Here is a 25831-nt window from a genome sequence, read left to right on the forward strand (position 1 = left end):
GGTAGCTGACTCTATAGCCACTCCTACTGAGGATGGTAGCTGACTCTATAGCCACTCCTACTGAGGATGGTAGCTGACTCTATAGCCACTCCTACTGAGGATGGTAGGTGACTCTATAGCCACTCCTACTGAGGACGGTAGCTGACTCTATAGCCACTCCTACTGGGGATGGTAGCTGACTCTATAGCCACTCCTACTGAGGATGGTAGCTGACCCTATAGCCACTCCTACTGAGGATGGTAGCTGACTCTATAGCCACTCCTACTGGGGATGGTAGCTGACTCTATAGCCTCTCCTACTGACTCTATAGCCACTCCTACTGAGGATGGTAGCTGACTCTATAGCCACTCCTACTGAGGATGGTAGCTGACTCTATAGCCACTCCTACTGACTCTATAGCCACTCCTACTGAGGATGGTAGCTGACTCTATAGCCACTCCTACTGGGGATGGTAGCTGACTCTATAGCCACTCCTACTGAGGATGGTAGCTGACTCTATAGCCACTCCTACTGAGGATGGTAGCTGACTCTATAGCCACTCCTACTGAGGATGGTAGCTGACTCTATAGCCACTCCTACTGAGGATGGTAGCTGACTCTATAGCCACTCATACTGAGGATGGTAGCTGACTCTATAGCCACACCTACTGAGGATGGTAGCTGACTCTATAGCCACTCCTACTGAGGACGGTAGCTGACTCTATAGCCACTCCTACTGAGGATGGTAGCTGACTCTATAGCCACTCCTACTGAGGATGGTAGCTGACTCTATAGCCACTCCTACTGAGGATGGTAGCTGACTCTATAGCCACTCCTACTGAGGATGGTAGCTGACTCTATAGTCACTCCTACTGACTCTATAGCCACTCTTACTGAGGATGGTAGCTGACTCTATAGCCACTCCTACTGAGGATGGTAGCTGACTCTATAGCCACTCCTACTGAGGATGGTAGCTGACCCTATAGCCACTCCTACTGAGGATGGTAGCTGACTCAAGCCACTCCTACTGAGGATGGTATCTGACCCTATAGCCACTCCTACTGAGGATGGTAGCTGACTCTATAGCCACTCCTATCTGTCATATCTTTAACCTGAGCCTAGAGGTCTCTGTCCTCAGGCCTGGAGGGAAGCCAACGTGATGAAGAGGCCTTTACTGGTTCTAACAGCAGATCTATCAGCTTGCTGCCAGCTCTTAGCAAATACAATTATATTTCTCTGTAAACAAATTAACAACAGACTTTCAGCATGCTTATTTATAGAGAAGGGCACTCAACATCGAGGAAAAACAAAGTTCCAAAGGCTGGGCCCAATATAGTGTATAAGAGGTCATACAGGAAGTTTTGTAGTGATTCATATGTTGATGATCTAAATAATATTTGTTGGCCTGTGGTGTGTAATGAGGAGCAACCAGAAGCTGCACTTGACACATTTATGAAACTACTTATTCCAGTTACTAACAAGCACACATTAAGAAAATGACTAAAAACTGTTAAATCCCCGTGGATTGATGAGGAATTGAAAAATTGTATGGCTGAGAGTGATGAGGCAAAAGGTGAAGTCTGGCAGCCCAACTGACTGGCAAACGTACTGCAAATGAAGAAATCATGTGACTAAACTAAATAAAAATACAAATAAACTACACTATGAAACAAAAATAAATTATATAAAGAATAATAGTAGAAAGCTTTGAGGAACCTGAAATGAAATTTGGGGGAAAAAAGCCAATTCCGCTCCATCATTCATTGAATCAGATGGCTCATTCATCACAAAGCCCACTGATACAGGCACTGTTCCAAGGCCGTCATTGAAAATAAGAATGTGTTCTTAAAGAGGTTGTGTTGTGTATCCTGTCTGTTAAAGAGGTTGTGTTGTGTATCCTGTCTGTTAAAGAGGTTGCGTTGTGTATCCTGTCTGTTAAAGAGGTCCTGTCTGTTAAAGAGGTTGTGTTGTGTTGTGTATCCTGTCTGTTAAAGAGGTTGTGTATCCTGTCTGTTAAAGAGGTTGTGATGTGTTGTGTATCCTGTCTGTTAAAGAGGTTGTGTTGTGTATCTTGTCTGTTAAAGAGGTTGTGTATCCTGTCTGTTAAAGAGGTTGTGATGTGTTGTGTATCCTGTCTGTTAAAGAGGTTGTGTATCCTGTCTGTTAAAGAGGTTGTGATGTGTTGTGTATCCTGTCTGTTAAAGAGGTTGTGTTGTGTATCTTGTCTGTTAAAGAGGTTGTGTATCCTGTCTGTTAAAGAGGTTGTGTATCCTGTCTGTTAAAGAGGTTGTGATGTGTTGTGTATCCTGTCTGTTAAAGAGGTTGTGTTGTGTATCTTGTCTGTTAAAGAGGTTGTGTATCCTGTCTGTTAAAGAGGTTGTGTTGTGTATCCTGTCTGTTAAAGAGGTTGTGTATCCTGTCTGTTAAAGAGGTTGTGATGTGTTGTGTATCCTGTCTGTTAAAGAGGTTGTGTTGTGTATCTTGTCTGTTAAAGAGGTTGTGTATCCTGTCTGTTAAAGAGGTTGTGATGTGTTGTGTATCCTGTCTGTTAAAGAGGTTGTGTATCCTGTCTGTTAAAGAGGTTGTGATGTGTTGTGTATCCTGTCTGTTAAAGAGGTTGTGTTGTGTATCTTGTCTGTTAAAGAGGTTGTGTATCCTGTCTGTTAAAGAGGTTGTGTATCCTGTCTGTTAAAGAGGTTGTGATGTGTTGTGTATCCTGTCTGTTAAAGAGGTTGTGTTGTGTATCTTGTCTGTTAAAGAGGTTGTGTATCCTGTCTGTTAAAGAGGTTGTGTTGTGTATCCTGTCTGTTAAAGAGGTTGTGTATCCTGTCTGTTAAAGAGGTTGTGATGTGTTGTGTATCCTGTCTGTTAAAGAGGTTGTGTTGTGTATCTTGTCTGTTAAAGAGGTTGTGTATCCTGTCTGTTAAAGAGGTTGTGTATCCTGTCTGTTAAAGAGGTTGTGATGTGTTGTGTATCCTGTCTGTTAAAGAGGTTGTGTTGTGTATCCTGTCTGTTAAAGAGGTTGTGTTGTGTATCCTGTCTGTTAAAGAGGTTGTGTATCCTGTCTGTTAAAGAGGTTGTGTATCCTATCTGTTAAAGAGGTTGTGTATCCTGTCTGTTAAAGAGGTTGTGTATCCTGTCTGTTAAAGAGGTTGTGTTGTGTTGTGTATCCTGTCTGTTAAAGAGGTTGTGATGGGTTGTGTATCCTGTCTGTTAAAGAGGTTGTGTTGTGTATCCTGTCTGTTAAAGAGGTTGTGTATCCTGTCTGTTAAAGAGGTTGTGTATCCTGTCTGTTAAAGAGGTTGTGTATCCTGTCTGTTAAAGAGGTTGTGTTGTGTATCCTGTCTGTTAAAGAGGTTGTGTATCCTGTCTGTTAAAGAGGTTGTGTATCCTGTCTGTTAAAGAGGTTGTGTTGTGTATCCTGTCTGTTAAAGAGGTTGTGTATCCTGTCTGTTAAAGAGGTTGTGTATCCTGTCTGTTAAAGAGGTTGTGTATCCTGTCTGTTAAAGAGGTTGTGATGTGTTGTGTATCCTGTCTGTTAAAGAGGTTGTGTTGTGTATCCTGTCTGTTAAAGAGGTTGTGTTGTGTATCCTGTCTGTTAAAGAGGTTGTGTATCCTGTCTGTTAAAGAGGTTGTGTATCCTATCTGTTAAAGAGGTTGTGTATCCTGTCTGTTAAAGAGGTTGTGTATCCTGTCTGTTAAAGAGGTTGTGTTGTGTTGTGTATCCTGTCTGTTAAAGAGGTTGTGATGGGTTGTGTATCCTGTCTGTTAAAGAGGTTGTGTTGTGTATCCTGTCTGTTAAAGAGGTTGTGTATCCTGTCTGTTAAAGAGGTTGTGTATCCTGTCTGTTAAAGAGGTTGTGTATCCTGTCTGTTAAAGAGGTTGTGTTGTGTATCCTGTCTGTTAAAGAGGTTGTGTATCCTGTCTGTTAAAGAGGTTGTGTATCCTGTCTGTTAAAGAGGTTGTGTTGTGTATCCTGTCTGTTAAAGAGGTTGTGTATCCTGTCTGTTAAAGAGGTTGTGTTTTGTATCTTGTCTGTTAAAGAGGTTGTGTATCCTGTCTGTTAAAGAGGTTGTGTATCCTGTCTGTTAAAGAGGTTGTGATGTGTTGTGTATCCTGTCTGTTAAAGAGGTTGTGTTGTGTATCTTGTCTGTTAAAGAGGTTGTGTATCCTGTCTGTTAAAGAGGTTGTGATGTGTTGTGTATCCTGTCTGTTAAAGAGGTTGTGTTGTGTATCCTGTCTGTTAAAGAGGTTGTGTTGTGTATCCTGTCTGTTAAAGAGGGTATGTTGTGTATCCTGTCTGTTAAAGAGGTTGTGTATCCTGTCTGTTAAAGAGGTTGTGTATCCTATCTGTTAAAGAGGTTGTGTATCCTGTCTGTTAAAGAGGTTGTGTATCCTGTCTGTTAAAGAGGTTGTGTTGTGTTGTGTATCCTGTCTGTTAAAGAGGTTGTGATGTGTTGTGTATCCTGTCTGTTAAAGAGGTTGTGTTGTGTATCCTGTCTGTTAAAGAGGTTGTGTATCCTGACTGTTAAAGAGGTTGTGTATCCTGTCTGTTAAAGAGGTTGTGTATCCTGTCTGTTAAAGAGGTTGTGTTGTGTATCCTGTCTGTTAAAGAGGTTGTGTTGTGTATCCTGTCTGTTAAAGAGGTTCTCTGTGACCACGGTGTTATTAACCCCAGCAGACAGGCCACGGTTGCCAGTTTCTCTCTGCATTCAGAGACAAAAGGAGAGTCCCAGGAGGCCTAACCCTTCCATTTATCTGCAGACTAATCAAGTATACTGGGATTTACAGGGGAATTAGTGAAGTGTACTGGGATTTACAGGGGAATTAGTGAAGTGTACTGGGATTTACAGGAGAATTAGTGACGTGTACTGGGATTCACAGGGGAATTAGTGATGTGTACTAGGATTCACAGGGGAAGTAGTGAAGTGTACTGGGATTTACAGGAGAATTAGTGACGTGTACTGGGATTCACAGGGGAATTAGTGACGTGTACTGGGATTCGCTGGGGGCCTAGTGAAGTGCGCTGGGATTCGCTGGGGGCCTCGTGAAGTGCACTGGGATTCGCTTGGGGCCTTGTGATGTGCACTGGGATTCGCTGGGGGCCTAGTGAAGTGTACTGGCATTCGCTGGGGGCATGGTGAAGTGCGCTGGGATTCGCTGGGGGCCTCGTGAAGTGCACTGGGATTCGCTTGGGGCCTTGTGATGTGCACTGGGATTCGCTGGGGGCCTAGTGAAGTGTACTGGGATTCGCTGGGGGCCTAGTGAAATGTACTGGGATTCGCTGGGGGCCTAGTGAAGTGTACTGGGATTCGCCGGGGGCCTAGTGAAGTGTACTGGAATTCGCTGGGGGCCTAGTGAAATGTACTGGGATTCGCCGGGGGCCTAGTGAAGCGTACTGGGATTCGCTGGGGGCCTAGTGAAATGTACTGCGATTCACTGGGGGCCTAGTGAAATGTACTGGGATTCGCTGGGGGCCTAGTGAAGTGTACTGGGATTCGCTGGGGACCTAGTGAAGTGTACTGCGATTCGCTGGGGGCCTAGTGAAGTGTACTGCGATTCGCTGGGGACCTAGTGAAGTGTACTGGGATTCGCTGGGGGCCTCGTGAAGTGCACTGGGATTCACTTGGGGCTTTGTGATGTGCACTGGGATTCGCTGGGGGCCTAGTGAAGTGTACTGGGATTCGCTGGGGGCCTAGTGAAATGTACTGGGATTCGCTGGGGGCCTAGTGAAGTGTACTGGGATTCGCTGGGGGCCTAGTGAAATGTACTGGGATTCACTGGGGGCCTAGTGAAATGTACTGGGATTCACTGGGGGCCTAGTGAAATGTACTGGGATTCGCCGGGGGCCTAGTGAAGTGTACTGGGATTCGCTGGGGGCCGAGTGAAGTGTACTGCGATTCGCTGGGGGCATAGTGAAATGTACTGGGATTCACTGGGGGCCTAGTGAAATGTACTGGGATTCGCCGGGGGCCTAGTGAAGCGTACTGGGACGCGCAGGGGGCCTAGTGAAGTGTACTGCGATTCGCTGGGGGCATAGTGAAATGTACTGGGATTCACTGGGGGCCTAGTGAAGTGTACTGGGATTCGCTGGGGGCATAGTGAAATGTACTGGGATTCACTGGGGGCCTAGTGAAGTGTACTGGGATTCGCTGGGGGCATAGTGAAATGTACTGGGATTCACTGGGGGCCTAGTGAAGTCTACTGGGATTTGCTGGGGGACAAGTGAAGTGTACTGGGATTCGCTGGGGGCATAGTGTAGTGTACTGGGATTCGCTGGGGGCCTAGTGAGGTGTACTGGGATTCGCTGGGGGCCTAGCGAAATGTACTAGGATTCACTGGGGGCCTAGTGAAATGTACTGGGATTTGCTGGGGGCCTAGTGAAGTGTACTGGGATTCGCTGGGGGCCTAGTGAAGTGTACTGCGATTCGCTGGGGGCCTAGTGAAGTGTACTGGGATTCGCCGGGGGCCTAGTGAAGTGTACTGGAATTCGCTGGGGGCCTAGTGAAATGTACTGGGATTCGCCGGGGGCCTAGTGAAGCGTACTGGGATTCGCTGGGGGCCTTGTGAAATGTACTGCGATTCACTGGGGGCCTAGTGAAGTGCACTGGGATTCGCTGGGGGCATAGTGTAGTGTACTGGGATTCGCTGGGGGCCTAGTGAAATGTACTAGGATTCACTGGGGGCCTAGTGAAATGTACTGGGATTCGCTGGGGGCCTAGTGAAGTGTACTGGGATTCGCTGGGGGCCTAGTGAAGTGTACTGCGATTCGCTGGGGGCCTAGTGAAGTGTACTGCGATTCGCTGGGGACCTAATGAAGTGTACTGGGATTCGCTGGGGGCCTCGTGAAGTGCACTGGGATTCACTTGGGGCTTTGTGATGTGCACTGGGATTCGCTGGGGGCCTAGTGAAGTGTACTGGGATTCGCTGGGGGCCTAGTGAAATGTACTGGGATTCGCTGGGGGCCTAGTGAAGTGTACTGGGATTCGCTGGGGGCCTAGTGAAATGTACTGGGATTCACTGGGGGCCTAGTGAAATGTACTGGGATTCACTGGGGGCCTAGTGAAATGTACTGGGATTCGCCGGGGGCCTAGTGAAGTGTACTGGGATTCGCTGGGGGCCGAGTGAAGTGTACTGCGATTCGCTGGGGGCATAGTGAAATGTACTTGGATTCACTGGGGGCCTAGTGAAATGTACTGGGATTCGCCGGGGGCCTAGTGAAGCGTACTGGGACGCGCAGGGGGCCTAGTGAAGTGTACTGCGATTCGCTGGGGGCATAGTGAAATGTACTGGGATTCACTGGGGGCCTAGTGAAGTGTACTGGGATTCGCTGGGGGCATAGTGAAATGTACTGGGATTCACTGGGGGCCTAGTGAAGTCTACTGGGATTTGCTGGGGGACAAGTGAAGTGTACTGGGATTCGCTGGGGGCATAGTGTAGTGTACTGGGATTCGCTGGGGGCCTAGTGAGGTGTACTGGGATTCGCTGGGGGCCTAGCGAAATGTACTAGGATTCACTGGGGGCCTAGTGAAATGTACTGGGATTCGCTGGGGGCCTAGTGAAGTGTACTGGGATTCGCTGGGGTCCTAGTGAAGTGTACTGCGATTCGCTGGGGGCCTAGTGAAGTGTACTGCGATTCGCTGGGGACCTAGTGAAGTGTACAGGGATTCGCTAGGGGCCTAGTGAAGTGTACTGGGATTCGCTGGGGGACTAGCGAAGTGTACTGGGATTCGCTGGGGGCATAGCGAAGTGTACTGGGATTCGCTGGGGACCTAGTGAAGTGTACTGGGATTCGCTGGGGGCCTAGTGAAGTGTAGTTGGATTCGCTGGGGGCCTAGTGAAATGTACTGGGATTCACTGGGGGCCTAGTGAAGTCTACTGGGATTCGCTGGGGGCCTAGTGAAGTGTACTGGGATTCGCTGGGGACCTAGTGAAGTGTACTTGGATTCGCTGGGGGCCTAGTGAAATGTACTGGGATTCGCTGGGGGACAAGTAAAGTCTACTGGGATTCGCTGGCGGCCTAGTGAAGTGTACTTGCATTCGCAGGGGGCCTAGTGAAGTGTACTGGGATTCGCTGGGGGCCTAGTGAAATGTACTGGGATTCGCAGGGGGCCTCGTGAAGTGCACTGGGATTCGCAGGGGGTTCCACTCTGTCCATTTACTTTATTTAATGTATTATTCATGGTCTCTATTGCCTGCTTGACCATGTCTTGCTTCTTAATAATGGCACTTCCTGGTTTAAATAAAGATTAAATACATTTGAGGAATAACATTCAAAGCAGATCTGAAATTTTCCTGATTGTTTCCCCAGTCGATGGCCTAGCCCTCTGTGACACGCACATGCAGCCCCTGGCAAATCGTTTGATGGGACGAAAGCTATTCACTCCTTTGACGCAAGTCGACAGTTGGAGGTACGATTATAATGTGCTCTAACAGTCTGGCTGTCAAGAATGACAAAGTTTCTGTTAATATATCTAATTACTTCAAACTAATGTTGGCTCTGGGGATGGGGGGGGGGGGGGTTGCTTCAAGCACAGACCTGACAGCCTGCCTCTTCATGACGCACATTAGATGTTTGACACACATGCACGTGCAAGAACACAAACATAAGCACGTGCAGAGACATAAGCACATGCATGCACACACACTGCTGAAGCATCACAAAATCCATGCGGTGAATGAACAAGACAGGACTGTCTGTCTGCCTGCCTGTCTCTCTGTCTGCCGCCTGTCTGTCTGCCTGTCTCTCTGCCTGCCGCCTGTCTGTCTGTCTACCTGTCTGTCTGTCTCTCTGTCTGCCTGCCTCAGAATAGCCTCTAGAATCTACAGATGAATCATTTGACAGCAACACAGTCTCAGAATGGCCTCTAGAATCTACAGATGAATCATTTGACAGCAACACAGTCTCAGAATGGCCTCTAGATTCTACAGATGAATCATTTGACAGCAACACAGTCTCAGAATGGCCTCTAGAATCTACAGATGAATCATTTGACAGCAACACCGTCTCAGAATGGCCTCTAGATTCTACAGATGAATCATTTGACAGCAACACCGTCTCAGAATGGCCTCTAGAATCTACAGATGAATCATTTGACAGCAACACCGTCTCAGAATGGCCTCTAGAATCTACAGATGAATCATTTGACAGCAACACAGCCTCAGAATGGCCTCTAGATTCTACAGATGAATCATTTGACAGCAACACCGTCTCAGAATGGCCTCTAGAATCTACAGATGAATCATTTGACAGCAACACAGTCTCCGAATGGCCTCTAGATTCTACAGATGAATAATTTGACAGCAACACAGCCTCAGAATGGCCTCTAGAATCTACAGATGAATCATTTGACAGCAACACCGTCTCAGAATGGCCTCTAAATTCTATAGATGAATCATTTGACAGCAACACAGTCTCAGAATGGCCTCTAGATTATACAGATGAATCATTTGACAGCAACACAGTCTCAGAATGGCCTCTAGAATCTACAGATGAATCATTTGACAGCAACACAGTCTCAGAATGGCCTCTAGATTCTACAGATGAATCATTTGACAGCAACACAGGCTCAGAATGGCCTCTAGAATCTACAGATGAATCATTTGACAGCAACACTGTCTCAGAATGGCCTCTAGATTCTACAGATGACTCATTTGACAGCAACACCGTCTCAGAATGGCCTATAGAATCTACAGATGAATCATTTGACAGCAACACAGTCTCAGAATGGCCTCTAGAATCTACAGATGAATCATTTGACAGCAACACAGTCTCAGAATGGCCTCTAGAATCTACAGATGAATCATTTGACAGCAACACCGTCTCAGAATGGCCTCTAGATTCTACAGATGAATCATTTGACAGCAACACAGCCTCAGAATGGCCTCTAGATTCTACAGATGAATCATTTGACAGCAACACCGTCTCAGAATGGCCTCTAGATTCTACAGATGAATCATTTGACAGCAACACAGTCTCAGAATGGCCTCTAGATTATACAGATGAATCATTTGACAGCAACACCGTCTCAGAATGGCCTCTAGATTCTACAGATGAATCATTTGACAGCAACACAGTCTCAGAATGGCCTCTAGATTCTACAGATGAATCATTTGACAGCAACACCGTCTCAGAATGGCCTCTATAATTTACAGATGAATCATTTGACAGCAACACCGTCTCAGAATGGCCTCTAGATTCTATAGATGAATCATTTGACAGCAACACAGTCTCCGAATGGCCTCTAGATTCTACAGATGAATAATTTGACAGCAACACAGCCTCAGAATGGCCTCTAGAATCTACAGATGAATCATTTGACAACAACACAGTCTCAGAATGGCCTCTAGAATCTACAGATGAATCATTTGACAGCAACACCGTCTCAGAATTGCCTCTAGAATCTACAGATGAATCATTTGACAACAACACAGCTTCAGAATGGCCTCTAGAATCTACAGATGAATCATTTGACAGCAACACAGTCTCAGAATGGCCTCTAGAATCTACAGATGAATCATTTGACAACAACACAGTCTCAGAATGGCCTCTAGAATCTACAGATGAATCATTTGACAGCAACACCGTCTCAGAATGGCCTCTAGAATCTACAGATTAATCATTTGACAGCAACACAGCCTCAGAATGGCCTCTAGAATCTACAGATGAATCATTTGACAACAATACAGTCTCAGAATGGCCTCTAGAATCTACAATACACCATCTTCCATTCTGTATGGCTACGTCATAGATTCCTTTTCAATATACTCTTTGGTGGCATAGATAGGTCTATCTTCCTACTATATTAGTCGAAGGTTTCATGAATTGGAACAGGATTTGCTTTGAGTGTTTCTCGCACGACAAGGTCAGTAAGAATGGCCTCTTGTAATATTTTATTTGGGGCTCTCAGAACAATGCCCAGACAGAGAAGCAGCGTTCAAACCAAAACGCTGAATGTGTTTGGAAATCCATCAGTCTCTTCTGGACGTTGAGGGCAAGACCCATTCACGTTTTCATTCCTGACACAAAACGAATCATTCAGCCCTGGTCCTTTGTATAACGTACTGTATGTCATGTTAGTGAATGTAATAACAGAGCTCTGACGCAACACACCCACCTACTGGTTGTGATTGGATAGAAATATTGGGGATATGGCAATCTACTGAGATTAGGCTTTCTGGTGAGAGGCTCCGCCTTTCAACTGTAGAGATTTCAATAGGATGTATTTTTCTCTCTCTCTCTCTCTCTGAGGGGGCAGTCATTATATTATGTCCACTAAGTTGTCTAGTCAGAAGCAGGGCCCTGAATGTCCACGCTCAATCTATCTGTCTGTCTGCCTGCCTGTCTGTCTGTCTGTCTGTCTGTCTGTCTGTCTGTCTGTCTGTCTGTCTGTCTGTCTGTCTGTCTGTCTGTCTGTCTGTCTGTCTGTCTGTCTGTCTGTCTGCCTGCCTGCCTGTCTGTCTGTCTGTCTGTCTGTCTGTCTGTCTGTCTGTCTGTCTCTGTCTGTCTGTCTGTCTGCCTGCCTGGCTCTGTCTGTCTGTCTGTCTGCCTGACTGCCTGCCTGCCTGTCTGACTGCCTGTCTGTCTGCCTGACTGCCTGCCTGTCTGACTGCCTGCCTGCCTGTCTGACTGCCTGCCTGCCTGTCTGTCTGTCTGTCTGTCTGTCTGTCTGTCTGCCTGCCTGGCTCTGTCTGTCTGTCTGTCTGCCTGACTGCCTGCCTGCCTGTCTGACTGCCTGTCTGTCTGCCTGACTGCCTGCCTGTCTGACTGCCTGCCTGTCTGTCTGACTGCCTGCCTGCCTGTCTGTCTGTCTGTCTGTCTGTCTGTCTCTGTCTGTCTGTCTGTCTGTCTGTCTGTCTGTCTGTCTGTCTGCCTGCCTGTCTGTCTGTCTGTCTGTCTGTCTGTCTGACTGCCTGTCTGTCTGTCTGTCTGTCTGCCTGTCTCTGTCTGTCTCTGTCTGTCTGTCTGTCTGTCTGTCTGTCTGTCTGTCTGTCTGTCTGTCTGCCTGCCTGCCTGTCTGTCTGTCTGTCTGTCTGCCTGTCTGACTGCCTGTCTGTCTGTCTGTCTGTCTGTCTGCCTGACTGCCTGACCTCCTGCCTGTCTGACTGCCTGCCTGTCTGTCTGAGAGACCCCTGTTGTAGGCATGGATGTCTGAGGTGTTTTAATAACACTGATTTTTCTAATAACAACTAGAAGAGAAGCCGTTAATCCCTCAACCAGGAAAGACATGTTGATGTTAGCTCTATATGTGCAGTTAAGGGCGAGGCGTGCTGCTCTGGTTTGAGCCAGCTGTAGCTTTTTTAGGTCTTTCTATGCTGCACCTGACCCTATTACCAGACGGTAATCAAGATGGGGACAAGACCAAAGCCTGAAACAGCCAGAAGAGGACTGGCCACCCCTCATAACCTGGTTCCTCTCTAGGTTTATAATCTCCACCCGGCACAGCCAGAAGAGGACTGGCCACCCCTCATAACCTGGTTCCTCTCTAGGTTTCTTCCTAGGTTTGTGCCTTTCTAGGAAGTTTTTCCTAGCCACCGTGCTTCTACACCTGCATTGCTTGCTGTTTGGCGTTTTAGGCTGGGTTTCTGTACAGCACTTTGAGATATCAGCTGATATATAGCTGATATATAAATACATTTGATTTGATTTGTGTAAAAAACGGAGCACATCTATTTTTTTAAATAACAGACGTACCCTTCCCCATCTTCACAACGACTTTGTCAATATGACTTGAACGCGATAATTGACCGTCCGATGTTATACCCACAGTAAGAGATAAGCTTCCTCTACTTTTTCTATGGTCCCACTCTTAATGTTGAGGTTTATGTCTTAGAGAATGTTCTGAACCAATTAGAATGCTTTTAGTTTTAGATGTAAACTGAACCAAACTATAAAACGCAACATTTAAATCCATGAGCGGAAATAAAAAGATACCAGAAATGTTCCATACGCAACAAAAGAAAGCTTATTTCTCTCCAAATTTGTGCGCAATATGTTTACATCCCTGAGAGTGAGTATTTCTCCTTTGCCAAGATAATGACCGACACTTTAAATGTCGCGTATATATATATATTGGTTCAGTATACATTTAAAATGTAAAGCATTTGGTTCAAAACATTCTCTAAGACCTAAACCTCAACTGGAGTTGTGTATAAAGAGTGGGAACATAGAGAACGTCCACCTGACAGGTGTGGCATATCAAGATGCTGATGAAACAGCATGATCATTACACAGGTGCACCTTGTGTTGGGGACAATAAAAGGCCACTCTAAAATGCCACAGATTTCTCAAATGTTGAAGTAGAGTGCAATTGACATGCTGACTTCAGGAAGATCCACCAAAGCTGTTGTAATGTTAATTTCTCTACCATAAGCCGCCTCCAACATTGTTTTAGAGAAATCGGCAGTCTGTCCAACCGACCTCACAACAGCAGATCATGTGTTTCGCATTGTGTGGGCGAGTGGTTTGCTGATTCCAACGTTGTGAACAGAGTGCCCCATGGTGGCTGTGGGGTTATGGTATGGGCAGGCATAAGCTACGGGCAACGAACACAATTGCATTTTATCGATGGAAATTTGAATGCACAGAGATACCGTGATGAGATCCTGAAGCCCATTATCGTGCCATTCATCCACCACCATCACTTCATGTTTCAGCATGAGACCATGTTGCAAAGGATCTGTGCACAATTCCTGGCAGCTGAGAATGTCCCAGTTCTTCCATGACCTGCATACTCACCAGATATGTCAGCCATTGAGCATGTTTGGGATGCTCTGGATTGACGTGTTCGACAATGTGTTCCAGTTCCCACATTAGGACTGTCCTCAACAAGACAACACGTTAGGACTGTCCTCAACAAGACAACACATTAGGACTGTCCTCAACAAGACAACACGTTAGGACTGTCCTCAACAAGACAACACATTAGGACTGTCCTCAACAAGACAACACATTAGGACTGTCCTCAACAAGACAACACATTAGGACTGTCCTCAACAAGACAACACGTTAGGACTGTCCTCAACAAGACAACACATTAGGACTGTCTTCAACAAGACAACACATTAGGACTGTCCTCAACAAGACAACACATTAGGACTGTCCTCAACAAGACAACACATTAGGACTGTCCTCAACAAGACAACACATTAGGACTGTCTTCAACAAGACAACACATTAGGACTGTCCTCAACAAGACAAAACATTAGGACTGTCCTCAACAAGACAACACATTAGGACTGTCCTCAACAAGACAACACATTAGGACTGTCCTCAACAAGACAACACATTAGGACTGTCCTCAACAAGACAACACATTAGGACTGTCTTCAACAAGACAACACGTTAGGACTGTCCTCAATAAGACAACACATTAGGACTGTCCTCAACAAGACAACACATTAGGACTGTCCTCAACAAGACAACACATTAGGACTGTCCTCAACAAGACAACACATTAGGACTGTTTTCAACAAGACAACACGTTAGGACTGTCCTCAACAAGACAACACATTAGGACTGTTTTCAACAAGACAACACATTAGGACTGTCCTCAACAAGACAACACATTAGGACTGTCCTCAACAAGACAACACATTAGGACTGTCCTCAACAAGACAACACGTTAGGACTGTCCTCAACAAGACAACACATTAGGACTGTCTTCAACAAGACAACACATTAGGACTGTCCTCAACGAGACAACACATTAGGACTGTCCTCAACAAGACAACATATTAGGACTGTCCTCAACAAGACAACACGTTAGGACTGTCCTCAACAAGACAACATGCTAGGGCTGTCTTCAACAAGACAACACATTAGGACTGTCCTCAACAAGACAACACATTAGGACTGTCCTCAACAAGACAACACGTTAGGACTGTCCTCAACAAGACAACACATTAGGACTGTCCTCAACAAGACAACACATTAGGACTGTCCTCAACAAGACAACACGTTAGGACTGTCTTCAACAAGACAGCACATTAGGACTGTCGTCAACAAGACAACACATTAGGACTGTCCTAAACAAGACAACACATTAGGACTGTCCTCAACAAGACAACACGTTAGGACTGTCCTCAACAAGACAACACATTAGGACTGTCCTCAACAAGACAACACGTTAGGACTGTCCTCAACAAGACAAAATATCAACTAAGAAAGCGGAAGAAAAGTCAGTCAACGGCATGCTGATCAAAATATGCTTTTCCACAGCTCCAGGACCAAGCTGCCACTTGCCATGTCTCTCACCTCATAAACGTCAATCAATTCAGTTGATCACCTCAATAAACATCAATCAATCCAGCTGATCACCTCAATAAACGTCAATCAATTTGGCTGATCAAGACTCTTGGCTAACTGTTGTGGCCTGCCATTCAGCCTGCCATGCGGCCTGCCATTCGGCCTGCCATGCGGCCTGCCATGCGGCCTGCCATGCGGCCTGCCATTCGTCCTGCCATGCGGCCTGCCATGCGGCCTGCCATTCGGCCTGCCTTGCGGCCTGCCAATCGCTAAAACTATTTTCCGGACACAGTCACAGTCTTCACTGAGGGTTTAGCTCTATCTTCTTTCACATTTTTTCAGACATACAGTAGTGACCGTGGCGTTGCACCAAGCACCACGCTCTACCATCGGAGCCACACGGGGCAGGGTAGACTTACGTACGTTGTCACAGTCGTCACAGTCCGGTAGGCCAGCCTTCTGAATGGACCTCTTGACCTCTAGAGAGAAGTTCTCAAACTCTGGTTTGACCGTCCGGAGCAGCGTGACCGTGTTGAGGGCAGAGTACGCTTGTCGCGCCTCACTGTCGTGCTTATCCCCTCGCTTCCACGAGCCGTTGCCTAGGAGACCATACGAGGAGAGAGAAAAAGTGGTGAAATTGCTAACATGCTGAAATGTTTATCTACTAATGTCTGTCACCATGCAGTGCAACACTGGACCTACAGATGTACATGGTATGCAGGTCTGGACCTACAGATGTATATGGTATGCAGGACTGGACCTACAGATGTATATGGTATGCAGGACTGGACCTATAGATGTATATGGTATGCAGGACTGGACCTACAGATGTATATGGTATGCAGGACTGGACCTACAGATGTATATGGTATGCAGGACTGGACCTACAGATGTATATGGTATGCAGGACTGGACCTACAGATGTACATGGTATGCAGGACTGGACCTACAGATGTATATGGTATGCAGGACTGGACCTACAGATGTACATGGTATGCAGGACTGGACCTACAGATGTACATGGTATGCAGGACTGGACCTACAGATGTATATGGTATGCAGGACTGGACCTAAAGATGTATATGGTATGCAGGACTGGACCTACAGATGTATATGGTATGCAGGACTGGACCTACAGATGTATATGGTATGCAGGACTGGACCTACAGATGTACGTGGTATGCGGTCTGGACCTACAGATGTATATGGTATGCAGGACTGGACCTACAGATGTATATGGTATGCAGGTCTGGACCTACAGATGTATATGGTATGCAGGTCTGGACCTACAGATATATATAGTATGCAGGACTGGACCTACAGATGTATATGGTATGCAGGACTGGACCTACAGATGTATATGGTATGCAGGACTGGACCTACAGATGTACGTGGTATGCGGTCTGGACCTACAGATGTATATGGTATGCAGGACTGGACCTACAGATGTATATGGTATGCAGGTCTGGACCTACAGATGTATATGGTATGCAGGTCTGGACCTACAGATATATATAGTATGCAGATCTGGACCTACAGATGTATATGGTATGCAGGTCTGGACCTACAGATGTATATGGTATGCAGGACTGGACCTACAGATGTATATGGTATGCAGGACTGGACCTACAGATGTATATGGTATGCAGGTCTGGACCTACAGATGTATATGGTATGCAGGTCTGGACCTACAGATGTATATGGTATGCAGGTCTGGACCTACAGATGTATATGGTATGCAGGTCTGGACCTACAGATGTATATGGTATGCAGGTCTGGACCTACAGATGTATATGGTATGCAGGTCTGGACCTACAGATGTATATGGTATGCAGGTCTGGACCTACAGATGTATATGGTATGCAGGTCTGGACCTACAGATGTATATGGTATGCAGGTCTGGACCTACAGATGTATATGGTATGCAGGTCTGGACCTACAGATGTACATGGTATGCAGGTCTGGACCTGCAGATGTACATGGTATGCAGGTCTGGACCTACAGATGTATATGGTATGCAGGTCTGGACCTACAGATGTACATGGTATGCAGGTCTGGACCTGCAGATGTACATGGTATGCAGGTCTGGACCTACAGATGTATATGGTATGCAGGTCTGGACCTACAGATGTATATGGTATGCAGGTCTGGACCTACAGATGTATATGGTATGCAGGTCTGGACCTACAGATGTACATGGTATGCAGGTCTGGACCTACAGATGTACGTGGTATGCAGGTCTGGACCTACAGATGTATATGGTATGCAGGACTGGACCTACAGATGTACGTGGTATGCAGGTCTGGACCTACAGATGTATATGGTATGCAGGTCTGGACCTACAGATGTATATGGTATGCAGGTCTGGACCTACAGATGTATATGGTATGCAGGTCTGGACCTACAGATGTATATGGTATGCAGGTCTGGACCTACAGATGTATATGGTATGCAGGACTGGACCTACAGATGTACGTGGTATGCAGGTCTGGACCTACAGATGTATATGGTATGCAGGTCTGGACCTACAGATGTACGTGGTATGCAGGTCTGGACCTACAGATGTATATGGTATGCAGGTCTGGACCTACAGATGTACATGGTATGCAGGACTGGACCTACAGATGTATATGGTATGCAGGTCTGGACCTACAGATGTACATGGTATGCAGGTCTGGAATTTGAACGAGCCGACCTTTTGATTATTGACCCAACGCTCTAACCGCTAGGCTACCTGCCACCCCACCATCACTGTGTACAGCTGAAGTCACCTTAGCCAACTACATTTAAACTAGCTAGGCTACCTGCCACCCCACCATCAGACTCCATCAAAACTCGAGACATGTGAGGCATTGTGTCGTGTGACAAAACTGCACATTTTAGCATGGCCTTTTTTTTTTGTTGTTGTCCCCCAGCACAAGGTGCACCTGTGTAAAAGACCATGCTGTTTTATCAGCTTCTTGATATGACACACCTGGCAGGTGAATGGATTATCTTGGCAAATTAGAAATACTCACTAACAGGGATGTAAACAAATTTGTGCACAACATTTTATTTGTTTTTGCGTATGGAACATATATTCATTTCCAGCTTGTGAAACATGGGACCAACACTTTAATTAGTTGCATTTATATTTCGGTTCAGTGTATATGTAGGGCTGGGAGTAGTGTTACCATAAGATGTGGAGTTGAAGAGTTCGATGTTGAAGAAGATGTAGCTGCCATTAGTGAGCCTCCGTCGATGAGCAGCTAGCATGATGTCTCGGACCATGTCAGCTCCCGCACACATGATAACAACTGGAAGAGATCAACATGAAGGAACCAGTTGTTATACCTCAACCAGTTTCAACAAGACCAGAAGACATGAACCAGTTTGACACCTCAACCCATTTCAACAAGACCAGAAGACATGAACCAGTGTTGCTCCTCAACCAATTTCAACAAGACCAGAAGACATGAACCAGTTTGACACCTCAACCCATTTCAACAAGACCAGAAGACATGAACCAGTGTTGCTCCTCAACCAATTTCAACAAGACCAGAAGACATGAACCAGTTTGACACCTCAACCCATTTCAACAAGACCAGAAGACATGAACCAGTTTGACACCTCAACCCATTTCATCAAGACTGGAAGACATGAACCAGTTTGACACCTCAACCCATTTCAACAAGACTAGAAGACATGAACCAGTTTGACACCTCAACCCATTTCAACAAGACCAGAAGACATGAACCAGTTTGACACCTCAACCCATTTCATCAAGACTGGAAGACATGAACCAGTTTGACACCTCAACCCATTTCAACAAGACTAGAAGACATGAACCAGTTTGACACCTCAACCCATTTCAACAAGACTAGAAGACATGAACCAGTTTGACACCTCAACCCATTTCAACAAGACCAGAAGACATGAACCAGTGTTGCTCCTCAACCCATTTCAACAAGACCAGAAGACATGAACCAGTTTGACACCTCAACCCATTTCATCAAGACCAGAAGACATGAACCAGTGTTGCTCCTCAACCCATTTCAACAAGACTAGAAGACATGAACCAGTTTGACACCTCAACCCATTTCAACAAGACTAGAAGACATGAACCAGTTTGACACCTCAACCCATTTCATCAAGACCAGAAGACATGAACCAGTGTTACTCCTCAACCCATTTCAACAAGACCAGAAGACATGAACCAGTTTGACACCTCAACCAGTTTCAACAAGACCAGAAGACATGAACCAGTGTTACTCCTCAACCAGTTTTAACAAGACCAGAAGACATGAACCAGTGTTACTCCTCAACCCATTTCAACAAGACCAGAAGACATGAACCAGTGTTACTCCTCAACCAGTTTTAACAAGACCAGAAGACATGAACCAGTGTTACACCTCAACCCATTTCAACAAGACTACAACTACATACAAAGGAGACTGTTTAATAAAATAATGTTCACAATACAATTGACAAATGACTTTTTTCTTAAAGCTGGAGTGGAAATGGAGCATCCCACTGGGCACATCCGGTCATTTCAACGTGGAAATGGAGCATCCCACTGGGCACATCCGGTCATTTCAACGTGGAAATGGAGCATCCCACTGGGCACATCCGGTCATTTCATTGAAAATAAGAATTTGTTCTTAACTGACTTGCCTAGTTAAATAAAGGTAAAAAAAATGTCATTATGGGGTATTGTGATGTCATTATGGGGTATTGTGATGTCATTATGGGGTATTGTGATGTCATTATGGGGTATTGCAATATCATTATGGGGTATTGTGATGTCATTATGGGGTATTGTGATGTCATTATGGGGTATTGCGATGTCATTATGGGGTATTGTGATGTCATTATGGGGTATTGTGATATCATTATGGGGTATTGTGATGTCATTATGAGGTATTGCGATGTCATTATGGGGTATTGTGATGTCATTATGGGGTATTGTGATGTCATTATGAGGTATTGTGATGTCATTATGGGGTATTGTGTGTAGATTGATACATTTTAGAATAAGCCTGTAACATAACAAAAATTGAAAAAGTCAAGGGGTCTGAATTCTTTCCAAATGCTCTTTATACCAGGGCTGTAGTATAAAGTAGTGCACTATATAGGGAGTAGGGCTGTAGTATAAAGTAGTGTACTATATAGGGAATAGGGCTGTAGTATAAAGTAGTGCAATATATAGGGAATAGGGCTGTAGTATAAAGTAGTGTACTATATAGGGAATAAGGCTGTAGTATAAAGTAGTGCAATATATAGGGAATAGGGCTGTAGTATAAAGTAGTGCACTATATAGGGAATAGGGCTGTAGTATAAAGTAGTGCACTATATAGGGAATAGGGCTGTAGTATAAAGTAGTGCAATATATAGGGAATAGGGCTGTAGTATAAAGTAGTGCACTATATAGGGAATAGGGCTGTAGTATAAAGTAGTGCACTATATAGGGAATAGGGCTGTAGTATAAAGTAGTGCACTATATAGGGAATAAGGCTGTAGTATAAAGTAGTGCACTATATAGGGAATAGGGCTGTAGTATAAAGTAGTGCACTATATAGAGAATAGGGCTGTAGTATAAAGTAGTGCAATATATAGGGAATAGGGCTGTAGTATAAAGTAGTGCACTATATAGGGAATAGGGCTGTAGTATAAATAGAGAAAGGGCTGTAGTATAAAGTAGTGCACTCTATAGGCAATAGGGCAGTAGTATAAATAGAGAATAGGGCTGTAGTATAGAGTAGTGCACTATATAGGCAATAGGGCAGTAGTATAAATAGAGAATAGGGCTGTAGTATAGAGTAGTGCACTCTATAGGCAATAGGGCAGTAGTATAAATAGAGAATAGGGCTGTAGTATAGAGTAGTGCACTATATAGGCAATAGGGCAGTAGTATAAATAGAGAATAGGGCTGTAGTATTGAGTAATGCACTATATAGGCAATAGGGCAGTAGTATAAATAGAGAATAGGGCTGTAGTATAGAGTAGTGCACTATATAGGGAATAGGGCTGTAGTATAAAGTAGTGCAATATATAGGGAATAGGGCTGTAGTATAAAGTAGTGCACTATATAGGGAATAGGGCTGTAGTATAAAGTAGTGCACTATATAGAGAATAGGGCTGTAGTATAAAGTAGTGCAATATATAGGGAATAGGGCTGTAGTATAAAGTAGTGCACTATATAGGGAATAGGGCTGTAGTATATAGTAGTGCACTACATAGAGCATAGGGCAGTAGTATAGAGTAGTGCACTATATAGAGCATAGGGCAGTAGTATAGAGTAGTGCACTCTATAGGCAATAGGGCAGTAGTATAAATAGAGAATAGGGCTGTAGTATAGAGTAGTGCACTATATAGGCAATAGGGCAGTAGTATAAATAGAGAATAGGGCTGTAGTATAGAGTAGTGCACTATATAGGCAATAGGGCAGTAGTATAAATAGAGAATAGGGCTGTAGTATTGAGTAATGCACTATATAGGCAATAGGGCAGTAGTATAAATAGAGAATAGGGCTGTAGTATAGAGTAGTGCACTATATAGGCAATAGGGCAGTAGTATAAATAGAGAATAGGGCTGTAGTATAGAGTAGTGCACTATATAGGCAATAGGGCAGTAGTATAAATAGAGAATAGGGCTGTAGTATTGAGTAATGCACTATATAGGCAATAGGGCAGTAGTATAAATAGAGAATAGGGCTGTAGTATAGAGTAGTGCACTATATAGGCAATAGGGCAGTAGTATAAATAGAGAATAGGGCTGTAATATTGAGTAATGCACTATATAGAGAATAGGGCAGTAGTATAGAGTAGTGCACTCTATAGGCAATAGGGCAGTAGTATAAATAGAGAATAGGGCTGTAGTATAGAGTAGTGCACTCTATAGGCAATAGGGCAGTAGTATAAATAGAGAATAGGGCAGTAGTATAGAGTAGTGCACTACATAGAGCATAGGGCAGTAGTATAGAGTAGTGCACTATATAGAGCATAGGGCAGTAGTATAAATAGAGAATAGGGCTGTAGTATTGAGTAGTGCACTATATAGGAAATAGGGCAGTAGTATAAATAGGAAATAGGGTCCCCTATGGGACTTAGGGTTTTCCTTGTCCTGGATTTCTTTAGTATCATGTGTCCCAAAAAGACACCCTATAGGAGAATTTATGGCTGAAACATGTTTAACTGATCAAGTGTCCAGTTACCGTAGGAGGGATAGAAAGCACCACTCCATACTCTTTCAACTGTTAGAAAAAATGATGAAGCACACAATTAGGTAATGTTTTGCACCTAAAAAAAAATGTGACACACACACACACACACACAAACAGACACACACACAAACACACAGAAAAGTGTTGAGCCCACTTGAGTCTTTGTGGCTGATTTCAGAAGTGCCCAATTACTTAGAGTACTCTCCTAGCCCGGCACTCAACCAGAGAGGACGGTAGAGGCCAATGCCCTGTCAATTAAATACATTAAACGTCGGTCTTCAAAAGCAGTTTGCCATCACAGATTTTCCTGGTAGAGGGTGGGACATTGCATAAGATTACCACTGAAAGATAAATAATAATCAAAGGTAATCTCTTTAATCATATTTCATGTGGACCCATACAGAGCACTACTACAACACATACTAAAAAACAAGGCAATGTAACTAGGAACAACCAGGTAATATCACTAGGAACAACCAGGTGATATCACGATGAACAACAAGGTGATATCACTAGGAACAACCAGGTGATATCACGATGAACAACAAGGTGATATCACTAGGAACAACCAGGTGATATCACTAGGAACAAGCAGGTGATATCACTAGGAACAACCAGGTGAATCACTAGGAACAACCAGGTGATATTAGTGATATCACTAGGAACAACCAGGTGATATCACTAGGAACAAACAGGTGATATTAGTGATATCACTAGGAACAACCAGGTGATGTCACTAGGAACAACCAGGTGATATCACTAGGAACAACCAGGTGCTATCACTAGGAACAACCAGGTGATATCACCAGGAACAACCAGTTGATATCACTAGGAACAACCAGGTGATAGCACCAGGAACAACCAGGTGATATCACCAGGAACAACCAGGAACAACCAGGTGATATCACCAGGAACAACCAGGTGATGTCACCAGGAACAACCAGGTGCTATCACTAGGAACAACCAGGTGATATCACCAGGAACAACCAGTTGATATCACTAGGAACAACCAGGTGATAGCACCAGGAACAACCAGGTGATATCACCAGGAACAACCAGGAACAACCAGGTGATATCACCAGGAACAACCAGGTGATGTCACCAGGAACAACCAGGTGCTATCACTAGGAACAACCAGGTGATATCACCAGGAACAACCAGTTGATATCACTAGGAACAACCAGGTGATAGCACCAGGAACAACCAGGTGATATCACCAGGAACAACCAGGAACAACCAGGTGATATCACCAGGAACAACCAGGTGATATCACCAGGAACAACCAGGTGATGTCACCAGGAACAACCAGGTGATAATGACGGGAAAGGATGTCACAGCTAGGGGTATGTGTCTCCTACAAAGTCTTAATAGCATTAGGCTGTTGATCATGTCAGTCAGAACTACAAAGTGAAGCTACGTACTTCTAGTAGAGGATCATGTTGAAGAACAAGTCAGAGGGAGATATGTGTATACGCCTAGAATCTCTCTCTACGTGTACGTATCACAACAATTACCTCGTCTAACCTGTGCCGCCGAACATTGACTCTGCACCGGTAACCCCTCCATATAGCCTCACTACTGTTATTTTATTGTTGCTCTTTCATTATGAGTTATTTTTATTATTTTCTTATTTTTTATTTATTTATTTTCTACTTCAGTTTATTTTAGTAAGTACTTTCTTAACTGCATTTTGTTTTTAAACTGCATTGTTGGTTAAGGGCTTGTAGGTACGAATTTCACTCTAAGCTCTACACCTGTTGTATTTGGCGCATGTGACAATTTTTGTAAATTTTATTTGAATTTAATTTAATTGAACTCTTCCCCTGGAGACGTACGGCTAAGTAACCCTACAGTAGATACAGTAGATACAGTAGATACAGACCCTACAGTAGGTACAGACCTTACAGTAGATACAGACCCTACAGTAGATACAGTAGATACAGACCCTACAGTAGATTCAGTAGATACAGACCCTACAGTAGATACAGTAGATACAGACCCTACAGTAGGTACAGACCCTACAGTAGATACAGTAGATACAGACCCTACAGTAGGTACAGACCCTACAGTAGATACAGACCCTACAGTAGATACAGTAGATACAGTAGATACAGACCCTACAGTAGATACAGTAGGTATTGACCCTACAGTAGATACAGTAGATACAGACCCTACAGTAGGTACAGACCCTACAGTAGATACAGACCCTACAGTAGATACAGTAGATACAGTAGATACAGACTCTACAGTGGATACAGTAGGTACAGACCCTACAGTAGATACAGTAGATACAGTAGATACAGTAGATACAGACCCTACAGTAGATACAGTGGATACAGTAGATACAGACACTACAGTAGATACAGACCCTACAGTAGATACAGACCCTACAGTAGATACAGTAGATACAGTAGATACAGACCCTACAGTAGATACAAACCTTACAGTAGATACAGTAGATACATACCCTACAGTAGATACAGACCCTACAGTAGATACAGTAGATACAGTAGATACAGACCCTACAGTAGATACAGTAGATACAGACCCTACAGTAGATACAGACCCTACAGTAGATACAGTAGATACATACCCTACAGTAGATACAGACCCTACAGTAGATACAGTAGATACAGTAGATACAGACCCTACAGTAGATACAGTAGATACAGACCCTACAGTAGATACAGAGCCTACAGTAGATACAGTAGATACAGACCCTACAGTAGATACAGACCCTACAGTAGATACAGTATACAGACCTTACAGTAGATACAGACCCTACAGTAGATAGAGTAGATACAGACCCTACAGTAGATACAGTAGATACAGTAGATACAGACCCTACAGTAGATACAGACCCTACAGTAGACACAGTAGATACAGACCTTACAGTAGATACATACCCTACAGTAGATACAGACCTTACAGTAGATACAGTAGATACAGACCCTACAGTAGATAGAGACCTTACAGTAGATACAGACCCTCCAGTAGATACAGACCTTACAATAGATACAGTAGATACAGACCCTATAGTAGATACAGACACTAAAGTAGATACAGTAGACACAGTAGATACAGCCCCTACAGTAGATACAGACACTACAGTAGATACAGTAGATACAGACCCTACAGTAGATACAGACCCTACAGTAGATACAGACCCTTCAGTAGATACAGTAGATACAGACCCTACAGTAGATACAGACCCTACAGTAGATACAGACCCTACAGTACAGACCCTACAGTAGATACAGTAGATACAGACCCTACAGTATATACAGAACCTACAGTAGATACAGACCTTACAGTAGATACAGACCTTACAGTAGATACAGACCTTACAGTAAATACAGAACCTACAGTAGATACAGACCTTACAGTAGATACAGACCCTACAGT

At 44.5% G+C, this 25831-nt stretch overlaps 1 protein-coding gene across 2 annotated transcripts in view; it reads right to left on the reverse strand.

Annotated features, from left to right (window-relative positions):
• Window positions 1-25831, reverse strand: part of LOC100136308 (atrial natriuretic peptide receptor 3) — an 88253-nt gene that overhangs the window by 34445 nt on the left and 27977 nt on the right. For both annotated transcript variants that reach the window (XM_036936534.1, XM_036936535.1), the window contains exons 2-3: window positions 18399-18521; window positions 15649-15824 (exon numbers count right to left, since the gene is read on the reverse strand). In XM_036936534.1, coding sequence (XP_036792429.1) covers window positions 15649-15824; window positions 18399-18521 — 299 coding nt within the window. The remainder of the gene's footprint in view (window positions 1-15648; window positions 15825-18398; window positions 18522-25831) is intronic.

Source organism: Oncorhynchus mykiss, chromosome 11 (assembly GCF_013265735.2).
Source record: "Oncorhynchus mykiss isolate Arlee chromosome 11, USDA_OmykA_1.1, whole genome shotgun sequence".
NCBI classification, from domain to species: Eukaryota; Metazoa; Chordata; class Actinopteri; order Salmoniformes; family Salmonidae; genus Oncorhynchus; species Oncorhynchus mykiss.